Source organism: Channa argus, chromosome 1, assembly GCF_033026475.1.
Source record: "Channa argus isolate prfri chromosome 1, Channa argus male v1.0, whole genome shotgun sequence".
NCBI classification, from domain to species: Eukaryota; Metazoa; Chordata; class Actinopteri; order Anabantiformes; family Channidae; genus Channa; species Channa argus.
Genome location: NC_090197.1, coordinates 23,523,213 through 23,536,812, shown reverse-complemented (window position 1 = coordinate 23,536,812; position 13,600 = coordinate 23,523,213). Strand labels below are relative to the sequence as shown.

General features: G+C 44.5%; 1 protein-coding gene across 2 annotated transcripts in view; it reads left to right on the top strand.

Annotated features, from left to right (window-relative positions):
- arid1ab (AT-rich interactive domain 1Ab) overlaps nt 1-12,238 on the top strand; it is a 56,401-nt gene extending 44,163 nt beyond the window's left edge. For both annotated transcript variants that reach the window (XM_067508313.1, XM_067508323.1), the window contains exons 6-20: nt 31-120; nt 451-621; nt 1,168-1,468; nt 2,008-2,147; nt 3,177-3,274; nt 3,356-3,565; nt 3,694-3,898; nt 5,690-5,822; nt 6,016-6,191; nt 6,290-6,419; nt 6,818-6,937; nt 7,074-7,170; nt 7,353-8,172; nt 8,625-8,755; nt 8,872-12,238. In XM_067508313.1, the coding sequence (XP_067364414.1) occupies nt 31-120; nt 451-621; nt 1,168-1,468; nt 2,008-2,147; nt 3,177-3,274; nt 3,356-3,565; nt 3,694-3,898; nt 5,690-5,822; nt 6,016-6,191; nt 6,290-6,419; nt 6,818-6,937; nt 7,074-7,170; nt 7,353-8,172; nt 8,625-8,755; nt 8,872-10,788 (4,739 nt within the window). In that variant the 3' untranslated portion in view covers nt 10,789-12,238. The remainder of the gene's footprint in view (nt 1-30; nt 121-450; nt 622-1,167; nt 1,469-2,007; nt 2,148-3,176; nt 3,275-3,355; nt 3,566-3,693; nt 3,899-5,689; nt 5,823-6,015; nt 6,192-6,289; nt 6,420-6,817; nt 6,938-7,073; nt 7,171-7,352; nt 8,173-8,624; nt 8,756-8,871) is intronic.
- The last annotated feature ends 1,362 nt before the right edge of the window (nt 12,239-13,600 follow it).

Genomic DNA, 13,600 nt, shown 5'->3' with positions numbered 1-13,600 from the left:
TTCTCAAGGTTGTTTGTTGGTTTTGTGCAGGTAATCAGATGCCTCCCCGGCCGCCCAGTGTCCAGTCGGACAGCATCATGCACTCTTCCATGAACCAGTCAGCCATGGGCCAGGACAGGGGTGAGTGTGGACTTGTGTTTCAAAAGGTTTAAACATTTGGCTAACTCAGAAACACAACTATTCTACCTGCTGTTGTGAAAGAATGTAGGCCACAACTCCAGCAGCTTTTACCTGTGATTGTTTGCATGTGTCTCACATACGCGAATATGCTTTAGGCTGTGTCTAAAAAAAAAAAATCTAGTCTACTTGCCAGGTCAAGAAATAAACATGGCACACTATGTTGTGTGGAAACAAAAAGCTAGATTGTCCATATCATAATCTGTTGGTCCTTTTCCACTGTTTTTTACTGATGATAAATTATGCATCTGATGATCGTGTTTCCTTTTCCAGTGTACATGCGTAACCCTCAGATGACTCCATATGGGTCCCCTGGACAACCTGGCTCTGCCTTATCTCCACGCCAGTCTTCAGGAGGCCAGATGCATGGTGGGATGGGAGCCTATCCCCAGAACAACTCAATGGGAAACTATGGGCCTCAGGGAAGCCAGTATGGCCCACAAGGTAAGGCCTCAGTGTACAAGTACAGTTGGCGAAAAGGCTTTCCACACTGGCTAACAAAATTTGAGGCCAGAGGGTAATGGTGCAGTGTGCTCTGTCACATTATGCATATTTATTTTTTTCAAATCCTAAAAATACTATGAATGAATTTACATTGCCATTCTGTGACCATCACAGATTTGTAGAAAGCCAAGATTTTTAAAATGACTTTGAAGTTTCCTCTTACTTCATATATTTATGAAATTATATCACTTCACTTTGAAGTCTCAGATGGTTTCTGTGGGCTTTGAAGAAGTTCTGCTATGAGTCATAGCAGTGAGGGCCAGATAAAGCCCGCTTCATCAGGCTGCCTGTCAGAACAGGCAGCACAGAGGTAAATTTAGAGCCGGACCTCTCAAACTCTTTATGTCGTCAGGGAGAAATAAGTAGAGCTTCTTCTTTCACACATCTCTCTTTAAGAATGAAAACTTATTTAAAACATTGCAGCATGCTATAAAATCTAAATTTCTGTCCATCTGTGACCTGTTTTTTATGTAACCTGTTTTCCAGGGTACCCCAGGCAGCCAGGCTACACAGGTATGCCCAATGCCAACTACCCCAGCGGACCAGGTATGAGCGGCTCCATAAACGCCATGCCTGGTCAGGGCAGCGGAGCTCCTTATGGAAGCATGCCACCTGGCAGAATAGGCCAAGGGCAGATGGGTGCACGGCCCTACGGTCCTGGGATGGGCTCTAACATGGCCGGCATGCCTCCCCAGGTGGGGTCTGGTATGTGTCCCCCTCCAGGCATGAACAGGAAGGATGGCGGCCCCTCCATGCACCACGGCCCCACAAATTCCATACACAACAGGTGGGTGCCCACAATTACAGGCTGTATCCAAGTCTCAGGCATAAGGGAGCACTTGACTATTGAGACTCATTGTGTTAAGATACTTGAGCCTGGAGAGTTTCTTTACATGAGTGTGTGTGGCCTTGCTTGTATGACCATGAAAAATTATTGGATGTTACCGCATGCAGCCGGGTCTGTTGCGTGTTTTGGTGTCTGCCTCTGCTACAGAGTAGATTGCTGTAAACACTTAATGATGAAAGAAAAGGAATATAGGGAGAATGAGGGAGCAGTATACTTTTTCTGAGATGGGTGAATCACATTCTTAAGGAATAAGGAAGCCATCTCAGCCCACAGAGAAGACACTCGTAGGTTTGGCAATTCCTAGACTCAAACGATGTAAATTCCTACAGAAGATTAACCCAGTGAGAACAAGACAAAGAAAAACATATAAATATGACCCTACATCAAACATCAAGGCTTGAAAATGAATGACAAGACTGATAGTTATGCATTTTCGGGTTTTCCAAACACTCCTTCTAAACGAGCACTCTCTTCTCTAGGCCACCTGTCTACCCCAACATGTCTCAGGGCATAATGGGAGCAGGCTCCCCATACGGCCCTGGTAGTATGCATGGTATGATGAACCAGGGAGGGCCAGGGCCATATCCAATGGGGACAAACATGGCCAATAACACCCCTGGTGAGTAATTCTTAAAATTCTCTTTTGTCTGACCATTTTTTAATAATTTTAATTTACAATAATGGACTATACATCAGTTAGAAAACAATTTCACTACAGCAGGCTTAAGTGAAAATTCTGTCAACAAATTTAACGAAATGATTCTTTCATCATTTGCTTGACCAGTTGTCAATATAATGGAGAGTAGCCACTTTAACTTTACTACTGTACAAGTTGAGTATTTTGTTCTTAATTCTGCAGCCTCATTACATACAATAATTGATACCATTGCAGTAAGAAGGCAGTAAACCAGAAGAGGTGATCTCCATGGTATAGTTCACACACTCGCAACTTTAACCAGGCAACACGAAAGTTGGAAAGGAAGTGACCGTCCACTAATTTAGAAGAATCTCATTTAGCCTGGAAAACATTTAAAAATTTACATAAAAGCCCACTGTGATGCCACAACAGCATATTATTCATCATTAATAGAGAAAAACAAGAACAACCCCCAGTTTCTTCTCAGCACTGTAGCCACACTGACTAAGTCATTTCTAGTTGTCTTTCTTCTTCCTGTCTCAGTCCCTTTCTGCAGGTGTCCACAGCTTTGGAGCTGTGTGTTTTCCAATGCCCAGCCACTGGTCCTACCAACCTGCTCAATGTTTTGTTGTTACTTTTTGTTGCTCTTTTCTTTCCTCTCTCCACTTTCCACTCACCTCATCCGGTCAAGGCAGATGGCCGCCCACCAGGCTCAGGCCTGGTTCTGCTGGAAGTTTCTTCCGTTAAAGGGAGTTGTTCCTCTCCACTGTTGCCTAGGTCTTGCTCAAGGGGGATTTGTTGGGTTTTTATATACATCTTTAAAGTGACTTTATTCTGTAAAGTGCCTTGAGATGACTTTGTTGCGAATTGGCGCTATATAAACAAAGTTGAATTGAATTGAATTAAACAGGTTCTAGCACAATTTTCATTCTGGTTTCTTAACTCTTCAGTTTTTTTAGTGTGGAAATCTTGTATTTTTATAACCTTCTCTTACTACCCACAAACATTCAGGTATGGCTCCCAGTTCAGAGTTTGGCATGGACAAAATCAACCCTGCCCAGAAGATGAACAACAAAGTGGATGGGACACCCAAGCCTGAATCCAAAAAGGTAAATGCTTTTAACTCCAAATGATAAAATTCCTAATTTGTTTCTCTTTTGTTTCTCATCTATTGAATTCCTTCCATGTAGAAGTCGAGCTCTTCCACCATCACGAATGAGAAGATTACTCGTCTGTATGAGCTTGGCCCAGAGCCAGAGAGGAAGATGTGGGTAGACCGATACTTGGCCTTTGCAGAGGAGAAGGCCATGGGCATGAACAACCTGCCTGCCGTGGGCCGAAAGCCTCTTGATCTCTTCAGGCTCTACATGTCTGTCAAAGAGATTGGAGGCCTCACACAGGTTTGCCTGCTCTCCATTTGAATTTGCCATGAATATTAGACATAAAAACAGGAATCTTTTTAATTGTTCTAAGGCTGTTGTGTGCTTTTTGCTTTCAAAACCTCCTCCTTCCTGTTATCGCCCACCAGGTGAACAAGAACAAGAAGTGGAGGGAGCTGGCCACCAACCTGAATGTGGGCACGTCAAGCAGTGCGGCCAGTTCGCTTAAGAAACAGTACATCCAGTGCTTGTATGCCTTCGAGTGCAAAATTGAGCGTGGCGAGGACCCGCCTCCAGACGTCTTTAATACAGACACAAAAAAGAACCAGGCAAAGATCCAGCCTCCCAGCCCAGGTGAGCAACAGCATTCTGCAGCTCATTACCTTTTATTTCATTTTTTAAGTTCAACTGCACTCACATCAAATGAATGCAATCTTTTTTAATTTTTCTCTTGAGTGCAGCATGGTTTTCATAAAATTCATCATATTCTATTTGCTGTATTTATCTAGGCCCCCATTTGCCAATAAACTAGAGTATTTTATTGTATCTTATTAATTGCAATGTTAAGACCACCCTTTGTCTTTTTCCTGTATGAGGCAGCCATCCTCCATAAATCACTTTTTCTTCATGTATTGGTTAAGCTGTAAATGTCACTGGTGTATTTGTAAGTCACAGAAGTGCACTGCATTCTCTGGACAGTTCCACAACTATGTGTCTTGGGGGTATGTTGTCTGGCATTTGCACAAGACATGATAAAAGTCTCTTCATTATAGATTCCCTTGTGTTTGTTTTTATGCTAAAAATAACACAACCAGCATGCTAAATGTTTGAATGAATGAATGAATGTTGAGTAAAAGTCATTGTGCAAACTGGCAATCAGTCATGTTAGAGGTGGGGGGGTGCAGGGACCACCTTGTCACCTGGAAGCTGTTTGTTTTGAGGGACTCTTGTTACAGCTGCTAGGAGCAGGCACACCAGAAGTGACCATGTGGTGCTTTACTCTGCCCAAGACCCAGGCTGTCAGACATGGGGCACTGAGTCAGCACCAGGGTGTTGTTGTTGGAGACATTCGGGTGCTTGTCAGCTGGCATCAGCCCCTCAAGTTAGTATGAAGGAAGAGCTGGGAAAAAGAACGAGGTTGATCGGTGAGGGGTAGGAGGTAATTTGATGATAGTGATGCCCCATCAGTGGCATTTTCGCACTGCCTGGTGCCTGGCCTAGGGCTACAGAGGCAAAGCAACACTCCCAGGAGATTAGTACTGAGCCAGAAATGATGAATGAAGGAAGGTGTGTGTGTGTGTGTGTGTGTGTGTGTGTGTAAAAAGTCACACAGTTTTTTCTCTCTCTCTCTCTCCCTCTCTCTCTCTCTCTGTTCCTACCAAGCTATTTTTTTCTCTTCCTTACGAGATCTCCCCCTCCCCCCCCTTCCTTCATCTTTAGTAGAGGGAAATCCCTACCCAGAGGGAGGAGGAGGGGGAAGGCAAAGGGTGTGTGTATGTGTGAGAGAGCTACATAGGCGAGAGGTTGATGTGAGAAAATGTGAATAAATGTGACCTGCCAATGACCCTGGTGGTGTGTGTGTGTGTGTGTGTGTGCGTGCCATTTTAATGAATGGGAACCTGTGAGTCATCAGACTGGCGTGCTAATAGTGAGAACTCCAGAGCCGAAGTTAAGGATGAGCGCTATCACACACAAACAAAACACAAACAATCGCTCAGTCTCATGCACACATCCACAACTTGCTGTCTCTCCAGGCCAGGCAGCAATCTATCAGAGTCAGGGTTTAGATCAATGTTTCCTGGTTGTGATGTGCTGGAGGATTCAGCATTTTCGCTGGCTGTGCACTCAAAAGCTAGTCAGCTTGACACGATCTGCATTCCTCCTTGCAACACTCATGGATTTCTTAATGGGATTTAGGATTGCCAAAAGCAGCATGCATTCTTGAAAACCCCCAGCGGTGCTCTACCTATGCAGAGAACTAACTTACTTCACTATCAACTGTCAGGTCTCACCTTCACTCCTGTAGTGAAGAGAGGAGGTGGTGGAGGACGGGGGGGGTGATTTCTCTGGGATCTTTGAATTTGACGAACCAGATGGCTTGATAGTGTTTTTCTTGTCCTCAGTGTACTTGTTTTTCTCTTGCAGCTGGTTCAGGATCACTGCAAGGACCCCAAACTCCACAGTCAACCAGCAGTTCAATGGCCGAGGGGGGAGACCTGAAGCCCCCAACCCCAGCGTCCACCCCGCACACACAAATGCCTCCAATGCCTGGTGTCAGGTACAAGTTAAAACCCACAAAATCTCTTCTCAACAATATCAAGCATCGTCATGTATATTTCATCTCTTGGTTGTCAAACCAGATGAGTAAAAGGTTAAACACAATTTTTAACAAACTGTGTAGGGATCCTGAATACAGTGAATTAAACCCCAGAACTGAACCTTTTTCTAACAATTCTTCTCCCCTTCTGTAGGAGTAGTGTGAATCTGCAGGACCCTTTTGCTGATGGTGGAGATCCAGCATTTTCCAGAAGGAATGCCATGACTCCTAACTCTCAGGGCTATCAGCCTGGGATGGGTGGCCCAGAGATGATGGGTCGGATGGGTCCTTATGAGTCTAACAAGGACCCCTTTGGTGGCATGAGAAAAGGTGTGTGTCAGCCAAACCACCACATCAGATGAGTTTTGTTAGACCTGACACTAAAAGTGTTGTTGTTTTTCTCTCTTTTTTTTTTTTTTTTATTTAAGCTGGAGAGCAGTTTATGCCTCCAGGACCCAACAGTGGGATGGGAGAACAGTATAACAGAGGCCCACCAGGCCCTATGGGTAACATGCAGTTGGGCCAGAGGCAACAGTACCCTTATGGATATGATCGAAGGTAATCATGGTCAATTATTTATAATAATTAAGTGGTCAGCTTGAATTAATAATTATATATTTTTTAATTATTACAAGGTACTGAACAAGAATAAGATCAGAACTGTGAAATTCCACTACTCATTTTTAACCACTTTTTATGGGGGAGGCTGTAGCTTAGTTGTCCATGGACCACAGGGTAGTTGGATTCCCAGGTCCTCCTGGTTATATTTTAAGTGGTTAAGTGTTGTTGAGCAAGACCCTAAACCGTAAGTTGCTCCCAGTGGGTTGGATTAGCACCTTGCATCGCAGATGCCATCATTTGTGTATGAATGTGTGTGAGAATGGGTAACAACATTGCAGAGCGCTCTGGATAAAAACACTATATAAGCAGACCATTTACCATTACTGTCCTTATAGACAGGAGCCAGGCCTGGGCCCTGAAGGGAGCATGGGACCAGGAGCTCCTCAGGCCAACATGATGCCTTCTGGAGCCGACACAGGGATGTATTCGCCCAGCCGCCCCCCGCCACAGCAACGGTCAGTACCATTCAGTGTTAAGATGCTAGAACAGAGAGAGTTATTTGAATCATGTTAAAAGATGACAAGATTGTCAGCATGGCAGCTTTATATGAAAAATGTCACTGACAAAACAGCTTTCTGTTTTTGTTCTCAGGCACGAGTCTTATACCAATCAGTATCCTGGCCAAGGAGCTCCCCCTGGTGGCCCTTACCAAAATCAACAGCCAGGAATGTTTCCACAGCAGCAAGCGGTGAGAAAAATATTTTGCTGTCCTTTTTTTTTATCATATATTTTATATAAACTCTCTTGTCTGTGTTTATTTTCTGCAAGGTACACGCCTAATTTCTCTGTAAATTACTTTTATTTCTCTTAAAATTACACTATGACACTTAAAATAAGACTTAAAATAAGAACTCTGTTTTCTGCTGACAGAACTATAAGCGCCCTGTAGATGGAGGGTACGGACCACCTGCTAAGCGTCATGAGGGTGAAATGTACAATGTCCCCTACACTAGCCAGCAGCAACCAGGACCCCAGTCCTCAGGGCCCCAGGGCCAACAGGACTTGTATAACCAATATAATACGTACCCTGGAGGAGACCGAAGACCACCGGGCCCACAGGGCCAGTTTCCCTTCCCGTTTGGGCGAGAAAGAGGACCATCGTCTGCACGCCCCAACTCTCAGTCTCCAATGCCCCCTCAGATGATGGCAAGCCCCATGCCTTCAGGTCCTGATGGCCCCCAAGCCTCAATGTGGCAGGGCCGCAATGAGATGGGCTACCCTAACTATCCAAACCGACAGGGACCTCCTGTACCAGGTCAGGGCCCGGGCTACCACAGCATTAACCGCTCAGAGGAGATGATGCCATCAGACCAACGCATGAATCATGAGGGTCAGTGGCCTGGCCACGTCAACCAGCGCCAGCCACCATTTGGCCCTGGTGGTTCTGGACCTCCAATGACCAGACCCCTGCCATCCACCTACCAGGCTTCCCCAAACCACATTCCTCAGGTGTCAAGCCCAGCACCCATGCCCCGGCCCATGGAGAGCAGAACATCACCTAGCAAGTCCCCCTACATGCATTCAGGCATTAAGGTGCAGAAAGCAGGACCTCCAGTACCCGCCTCCCACATTGGTCAAGCCCCTGTACAGCAACCCATGATCAGGCGAGACGTAGCCTTCCCCCCAGGCTCTGTTGAGGCCTCCCAACCCCACCTTAAACCTCGCAGGCGGCTCACCATGAAAGACATTGGTACACAACATTAATTTTATGCCTTGCTCAGTATTTTCAACAGACACGTACATGTACTGACTCAAATGTAAAATTGTAACTGTTTAAGAGATTCTTAGATGTTGTGTTAATTAGACCACAGGTTCAAATCTTCTTATTTTGGACATACCAGAATCTGAAAGGTTATGTCAGGCTATTTTTCAATGGAACAATGCTGTGATCCTAACAATTAATTAACCAATCCCCATGTGAATTTTGCACCACTATGCAATTAAAAACACCAAAAAACACCTCAACATGTATCACTTTTTCCTTTCTTTGTTTTTTCTTTTTTTTTTTTTTTTAGAAAAGTTCTCATGAAATCAGGCATTTTATGTTGCAGCAATCACAAAAAGGTCCACAAAATCAGGGATGATTCTAATCTCTACCAAAAGTGTGTCTGATGTCTGGCATTGTATTTTTGTGTTTAACAGGAACTCCTGAAGCTTGGAGAGTGATGATGTCACTAAAGTCAGGCTTACTAGCTGAAAGCACCTGGGCTTTGGACACCATTAACATTTTACTGTATGATGACAACAGTATTTCTACGTTTAACTTATGCCAGGTAATTTCCACAAAACCCACATGTAAAATATGTATTAACACAGAAGTTCTTTATCTTATCACATTGTGCATATGTTGGTAGAATTATTTTAATGACCATTCTCTGTGTTTTCTCAGCTGCCTGGATTTCTAGAGCTTGTGGTAGAGTACTTCAGACGCTGCCTCATTGAGATCTTTGGCATTTTGAAGGAGTACGAAGTAGGGGACCCTGGCCAGCGCACCCTTATAGACCCAAATGCTGCTGAGGACTCTGATGATGAAATTCCAATGCCGGAAGGCCAGGATATGGACACGGATGAAGAAGAGGATGAGGAGGAAGTAGAAGAATCAAAGGCCAATCCTGGCACCTCCTCAGTGGTCCAAATAAAACAAGAGGAGGAGAGCTCCCAGAAAGATAGATCTTCAGAGGATGAGGAAGAGGAGAGAGAAAGTGAGTCTCCTCTTAAGGAACCCAGTACCTCTACCTCAGGGTCCTCCACGGACCCAAATCTCCACTCAGAAAAGCCGAAGATGGCGAGCAAATTTGATAAACTCCCCATCAAGGTGGTGCGGAGGAAAAATCCGTTCCTGGTGAATCACCCATCCAGGCTTGGGCAGCGGCAGAGCTTTGACAGCGGCCTGATACATTGGAGTGTTGGGGGTGGTGACACTACTGAACACATCCAGACCCATTTTGAGAGCCGAATGGACCCTCTCAGGCAGAGGAAACGCATGCCATCAGCCACTGAGAGTCGCAAGAAGCTCCATGTGCCTGAGACAGTGACAGAAAACCCTGAAAAACCTAGGTTCAACAGGGACGATAAGTCTCAGCAGCAGATGCCCCTGTATTGTGTACCTCAGAAATCAGCAGAGAAGACCTCCACTGCTCTTCCCATTGGTGCACCAGTCACTGCCACCATCGACGATGTTCTATCTGCTCGCCCAGGGTCAGTCACAGAAGAAGTTGTTCGTGGAGGCGCAGAGGAGCAGAAAGAGAACGGCAAGTATTTGTTCAGCATCAACCCTGACCTCCAGAGCCGTCGCAACATCAAGATCCTGGAGGATGAGCCTCACAGCAAGGATGAAATGCCACTCTGCACTCTGTCAGACTGGCAGGACTCGTTAGCTCGACGCTGTATCTGTGTTTCCAACATAGTCCGCAGCCTCTCCTTTGTTCCTGGGAACGACCTGGAGATGTCAAAACACCCAGGACTCCTGCTGCTATTGGGCCGCCTGGTGCTGCTCCACCATAGGCACCCCGAACGCAAACAGGCACCAGTCACCTATGAGAAGGAGGAAGAAGAAGATGAAGGCGTTAGCTGTGAGAGAGACGAGTGGTGGTGGGACTGCCTTGAGGTGTTAAGGGAAAACTGCTTAGTCACTCTGGCAAACATCTCAGGCCAGCTGGACCTTTCTATCTACCCAGAGAGTATATGCCTGCCACTGCTGGATGGCTTGCTCCACTGGGCTGTTTGCCCTTCAGCAGAGGCCCTGGACCCTTTTCCTTCACTGGGCCCCCATGGCTCACTGTCCCCCCAGAGACTGGTCCTAGAGACCCTCAGCAAGCTCAGCATTCAAGACAACAACGTTGACCTCATTCTGGCTACGCCACCATTCAGCCGCTTAGAGAAGCTGTATGGCTCGCTGGTGCGTCTTATTGGTGAGCGCAAGGTACTCGTGTGCCGGGAAATGGCAGTTGTCCTGTTGGCTAATCTTGCCCAGGGTGACAGCCTAGCAGCGCGGGCTATTGCTGTGCAGAAAGGCAGCGTGGGTAACCTGTTGGGCTTCTTAGAGGACAGCCTTGCTGCCACACAGTACCAACAGAGCCCGAGCTCCCTGCTACAAATGCAGGGTGCACCTCAGTTTGAACCCACTAGCGTGGACATGATGAGACGGGCAGCCCGGGCCCTGCATGCCCTGGCTAAGGTTGAGGAAAACCACTCTGAGTTCACTTTGTACGAGTCGCGGCTACTGGACATCTCTGTGTCCCCACTTATGAACGCTCTGGTGTCCCAAGTGATTTGTGATGTACTTTTTCTGATTGGCCAGTCATGACAGCCGTGGGGAGGTTTCAGCTCTGCCTCTTTCCATTCCCCTTCACCCTTTTTTATGTGTGTGTGCGTGTGTGTGTGTCTGTTGTGTGTGATTGCAAAGAGCAAAACTGACTCCTCTTTTTTTCTTTTTTTTTTTCTTTTTTTTTTAATTTATGCAAAATCACCTCGGATTCCACTGTCTTTCTTACCCCTGCTCCTGACTAAAGGAAGGAATATCATGAAGTAGCTGTGGATTTTAAACATCTGAAAAGCCACGATACTGGCAAAGAAGAGCAGATTGAGACCTTGGCACGGGCCAGAGTGTGGCGCCCAGCAGAAAAGACTTGTTTTTTTATGAAAAGACAAAAAAACTCAAGAAAAAAAAAAAGAAAAAACTGTAACCAAAGTTGCTGTCTCGTTTACAGTGAGTTTGGGGGAAACATGTGCTCGCTCTCTCCCTACTGGGGTCGGCTGGGAGAGAGGAAGGCACGGACTAAACAATATTATGGTTCATGTTTGGAGGCTACTTAGACTCTCAGACTGTGGTGTGGTATAATTGCTGTAACTTTGGATGCTATATACTCAGCCCCCACAGGAACCACATTATTGGCTGTGAACAGACGTGTCATGGGAGGCCTGTGCAGTAGATTGTAGGACTTTTTTCTGTACTGTACACCTTAAAACTGTAAACATACTGTAATAATACTGTTTCACACTGAGATACGCTGGCCTGGCAGCAAACTGTAGTTTTTAAAAACAGTTTTAATTCATGTCAAGAGAGAAAACGGCTTTCCCCCCAAAGTATGGTGAACCTACAACACCCCGACCTCTTCTTTGTCCCTTGATTGTATGACTTGACCCTTATACTAAAGTCAACTCTTTAGGACTGGTCCTCAACTCTAGATGCAGTCCAAGCTGCAGTGTATATATGATGTTGTACATTACACTTCTCTCTCTTTCTCAACCTCTGTTGCTCTTCACCATTTTTAATCTTTGACAATTCCCTGCATCATCAAGTATGCCATGTGACTACTTGACACCCGCCCACTTCGTTACTTATGAGCCTCACTCTGCTCATACTGTGCTCCTTGTTGGGGGGTAGAGGGGTGAGGGTGGGGGAGGTTTAGCTGCTGTCTCAACGCCACCCCCAACAAACACAACTTTGGTTTTAGTTTGTCTCTGGTCTGGGTGTAGAGAATATAACAAAAATCATGTCTGCGGTTCCATTTGAGCTTCTACATAAATGACAGACTAGACCTTGATGAAGAAACCATTTTAATTGTTTATTTTGTTTATTTTTTTCCAGTGATGCGGATTCTGCATATTTGTATTTCAGATGATGTAGCTAAAAACTTGATGTAAATTCCTCTTTTTTTCCTTTTTTTGGCTTAATGAATATCATTTATTCAGTATGAAATCTTTATACTATATGTTCCACGTGTTAAGAATAAATGTACATTAAATCTTCGTAAGACGTTTGCTGTGGATTTATTAATTATTCCCTTCAGATCCTGTTGAAGCTGCAGGAAGTAAAGTGCTGAATTTTTTATTTGGGTCACACTTCATTTACACTCAGACAATTCGGTAGAGACGGAGTAGCGTACAGCATGTTTTGCTGACCGTTTGGATATTTACACTTGCAGAGGTACCTAGCTCTGGAGTATGCAGCTTAACAAATGCATGACCATGTTTCCCATCCCTTCACTGAATGACTTCTCACCCTGATGAAACATGGATGCCCCTGTCCCTGGGCTTCATATGCTGGTATTTACATGTACGGTTTATTTGCATTAGGAATGTGTCTGTACGTATCAAGTACAAGTACAAGTTGATAAGCTAGGTAACCTTATCAAGCTAGGAGTTGGATTTTATTTAATTTAACCAATAATATTGTCTATTTTATTTTATTTTATTTGATGCTTGATTAAAAGCTACAATTACTTTGAAGACAAATAAAAACATGCTTATAGAGAACTAGGCTTAACTTAGAAAGCACTGAGTTGCCAAAAAGAGAGCAAGTAAATGGCATTAAAAAGTGTTAAATATATTTTCTACTGTAGTCCCCAATGGAGAGACAAAATAGCCTGCATGAGCTAAATGTGGAAATACATTTTCAGAGACTCTTTTCACCTCTTGATGTGGTTTTACTTAATTAAGCTTTATTTATTCAGGAAGTCTCACTAAGATCAAGATGTTGTGCAAGCAAGACATGGAAAGAAAGTAATCCACAATAAAGCCCCCTCTTCCTTTTCACATCATCGACTTCATGGGGTTTTGACTTGGTAAAACGCAGATTTCCTGGAATAAAACGGGATAAGATGAGGCCCGTTTTTGATCAAATCTATCCACTCACTCTGATGATATCAAAGTTAGACATACGCAGTTATAGAGTGCATGTTACTAAGATAAGTTGTTGGAAAGTGTTATTGCAAAATGTGTTAATGTGTTATTGCAAAAAGTTACAAAAGTAACACGGCACATTTTAAAAATAGAAAGTTTAAACAAAGGCAGAGCTAATAGTCTTTTGACTTTTAGTACTTAGTATAGTTGAAACTTCAAATACATTAGCCATGATGCAGTTTGATGTAATATATACCATTAGACCCGTCCTACCTCCAAAATACTCGTTTCAGCACCACAGCTCCAGTTTGTTATTCAGACGAAATGTTAGAGCTTTGGTCCCCTAAGTCCAATCTGGAATAATTTCAGAAAGATGAGTGTATTGATGACATACACTGACATACTGTACATTTAGGAAATGAGTTTTGAAGGCTGAATCTGAAAACCTTTATGTAGCTCTAATCACATTCAGAGGAAAGAAACTGCTGCAGGCA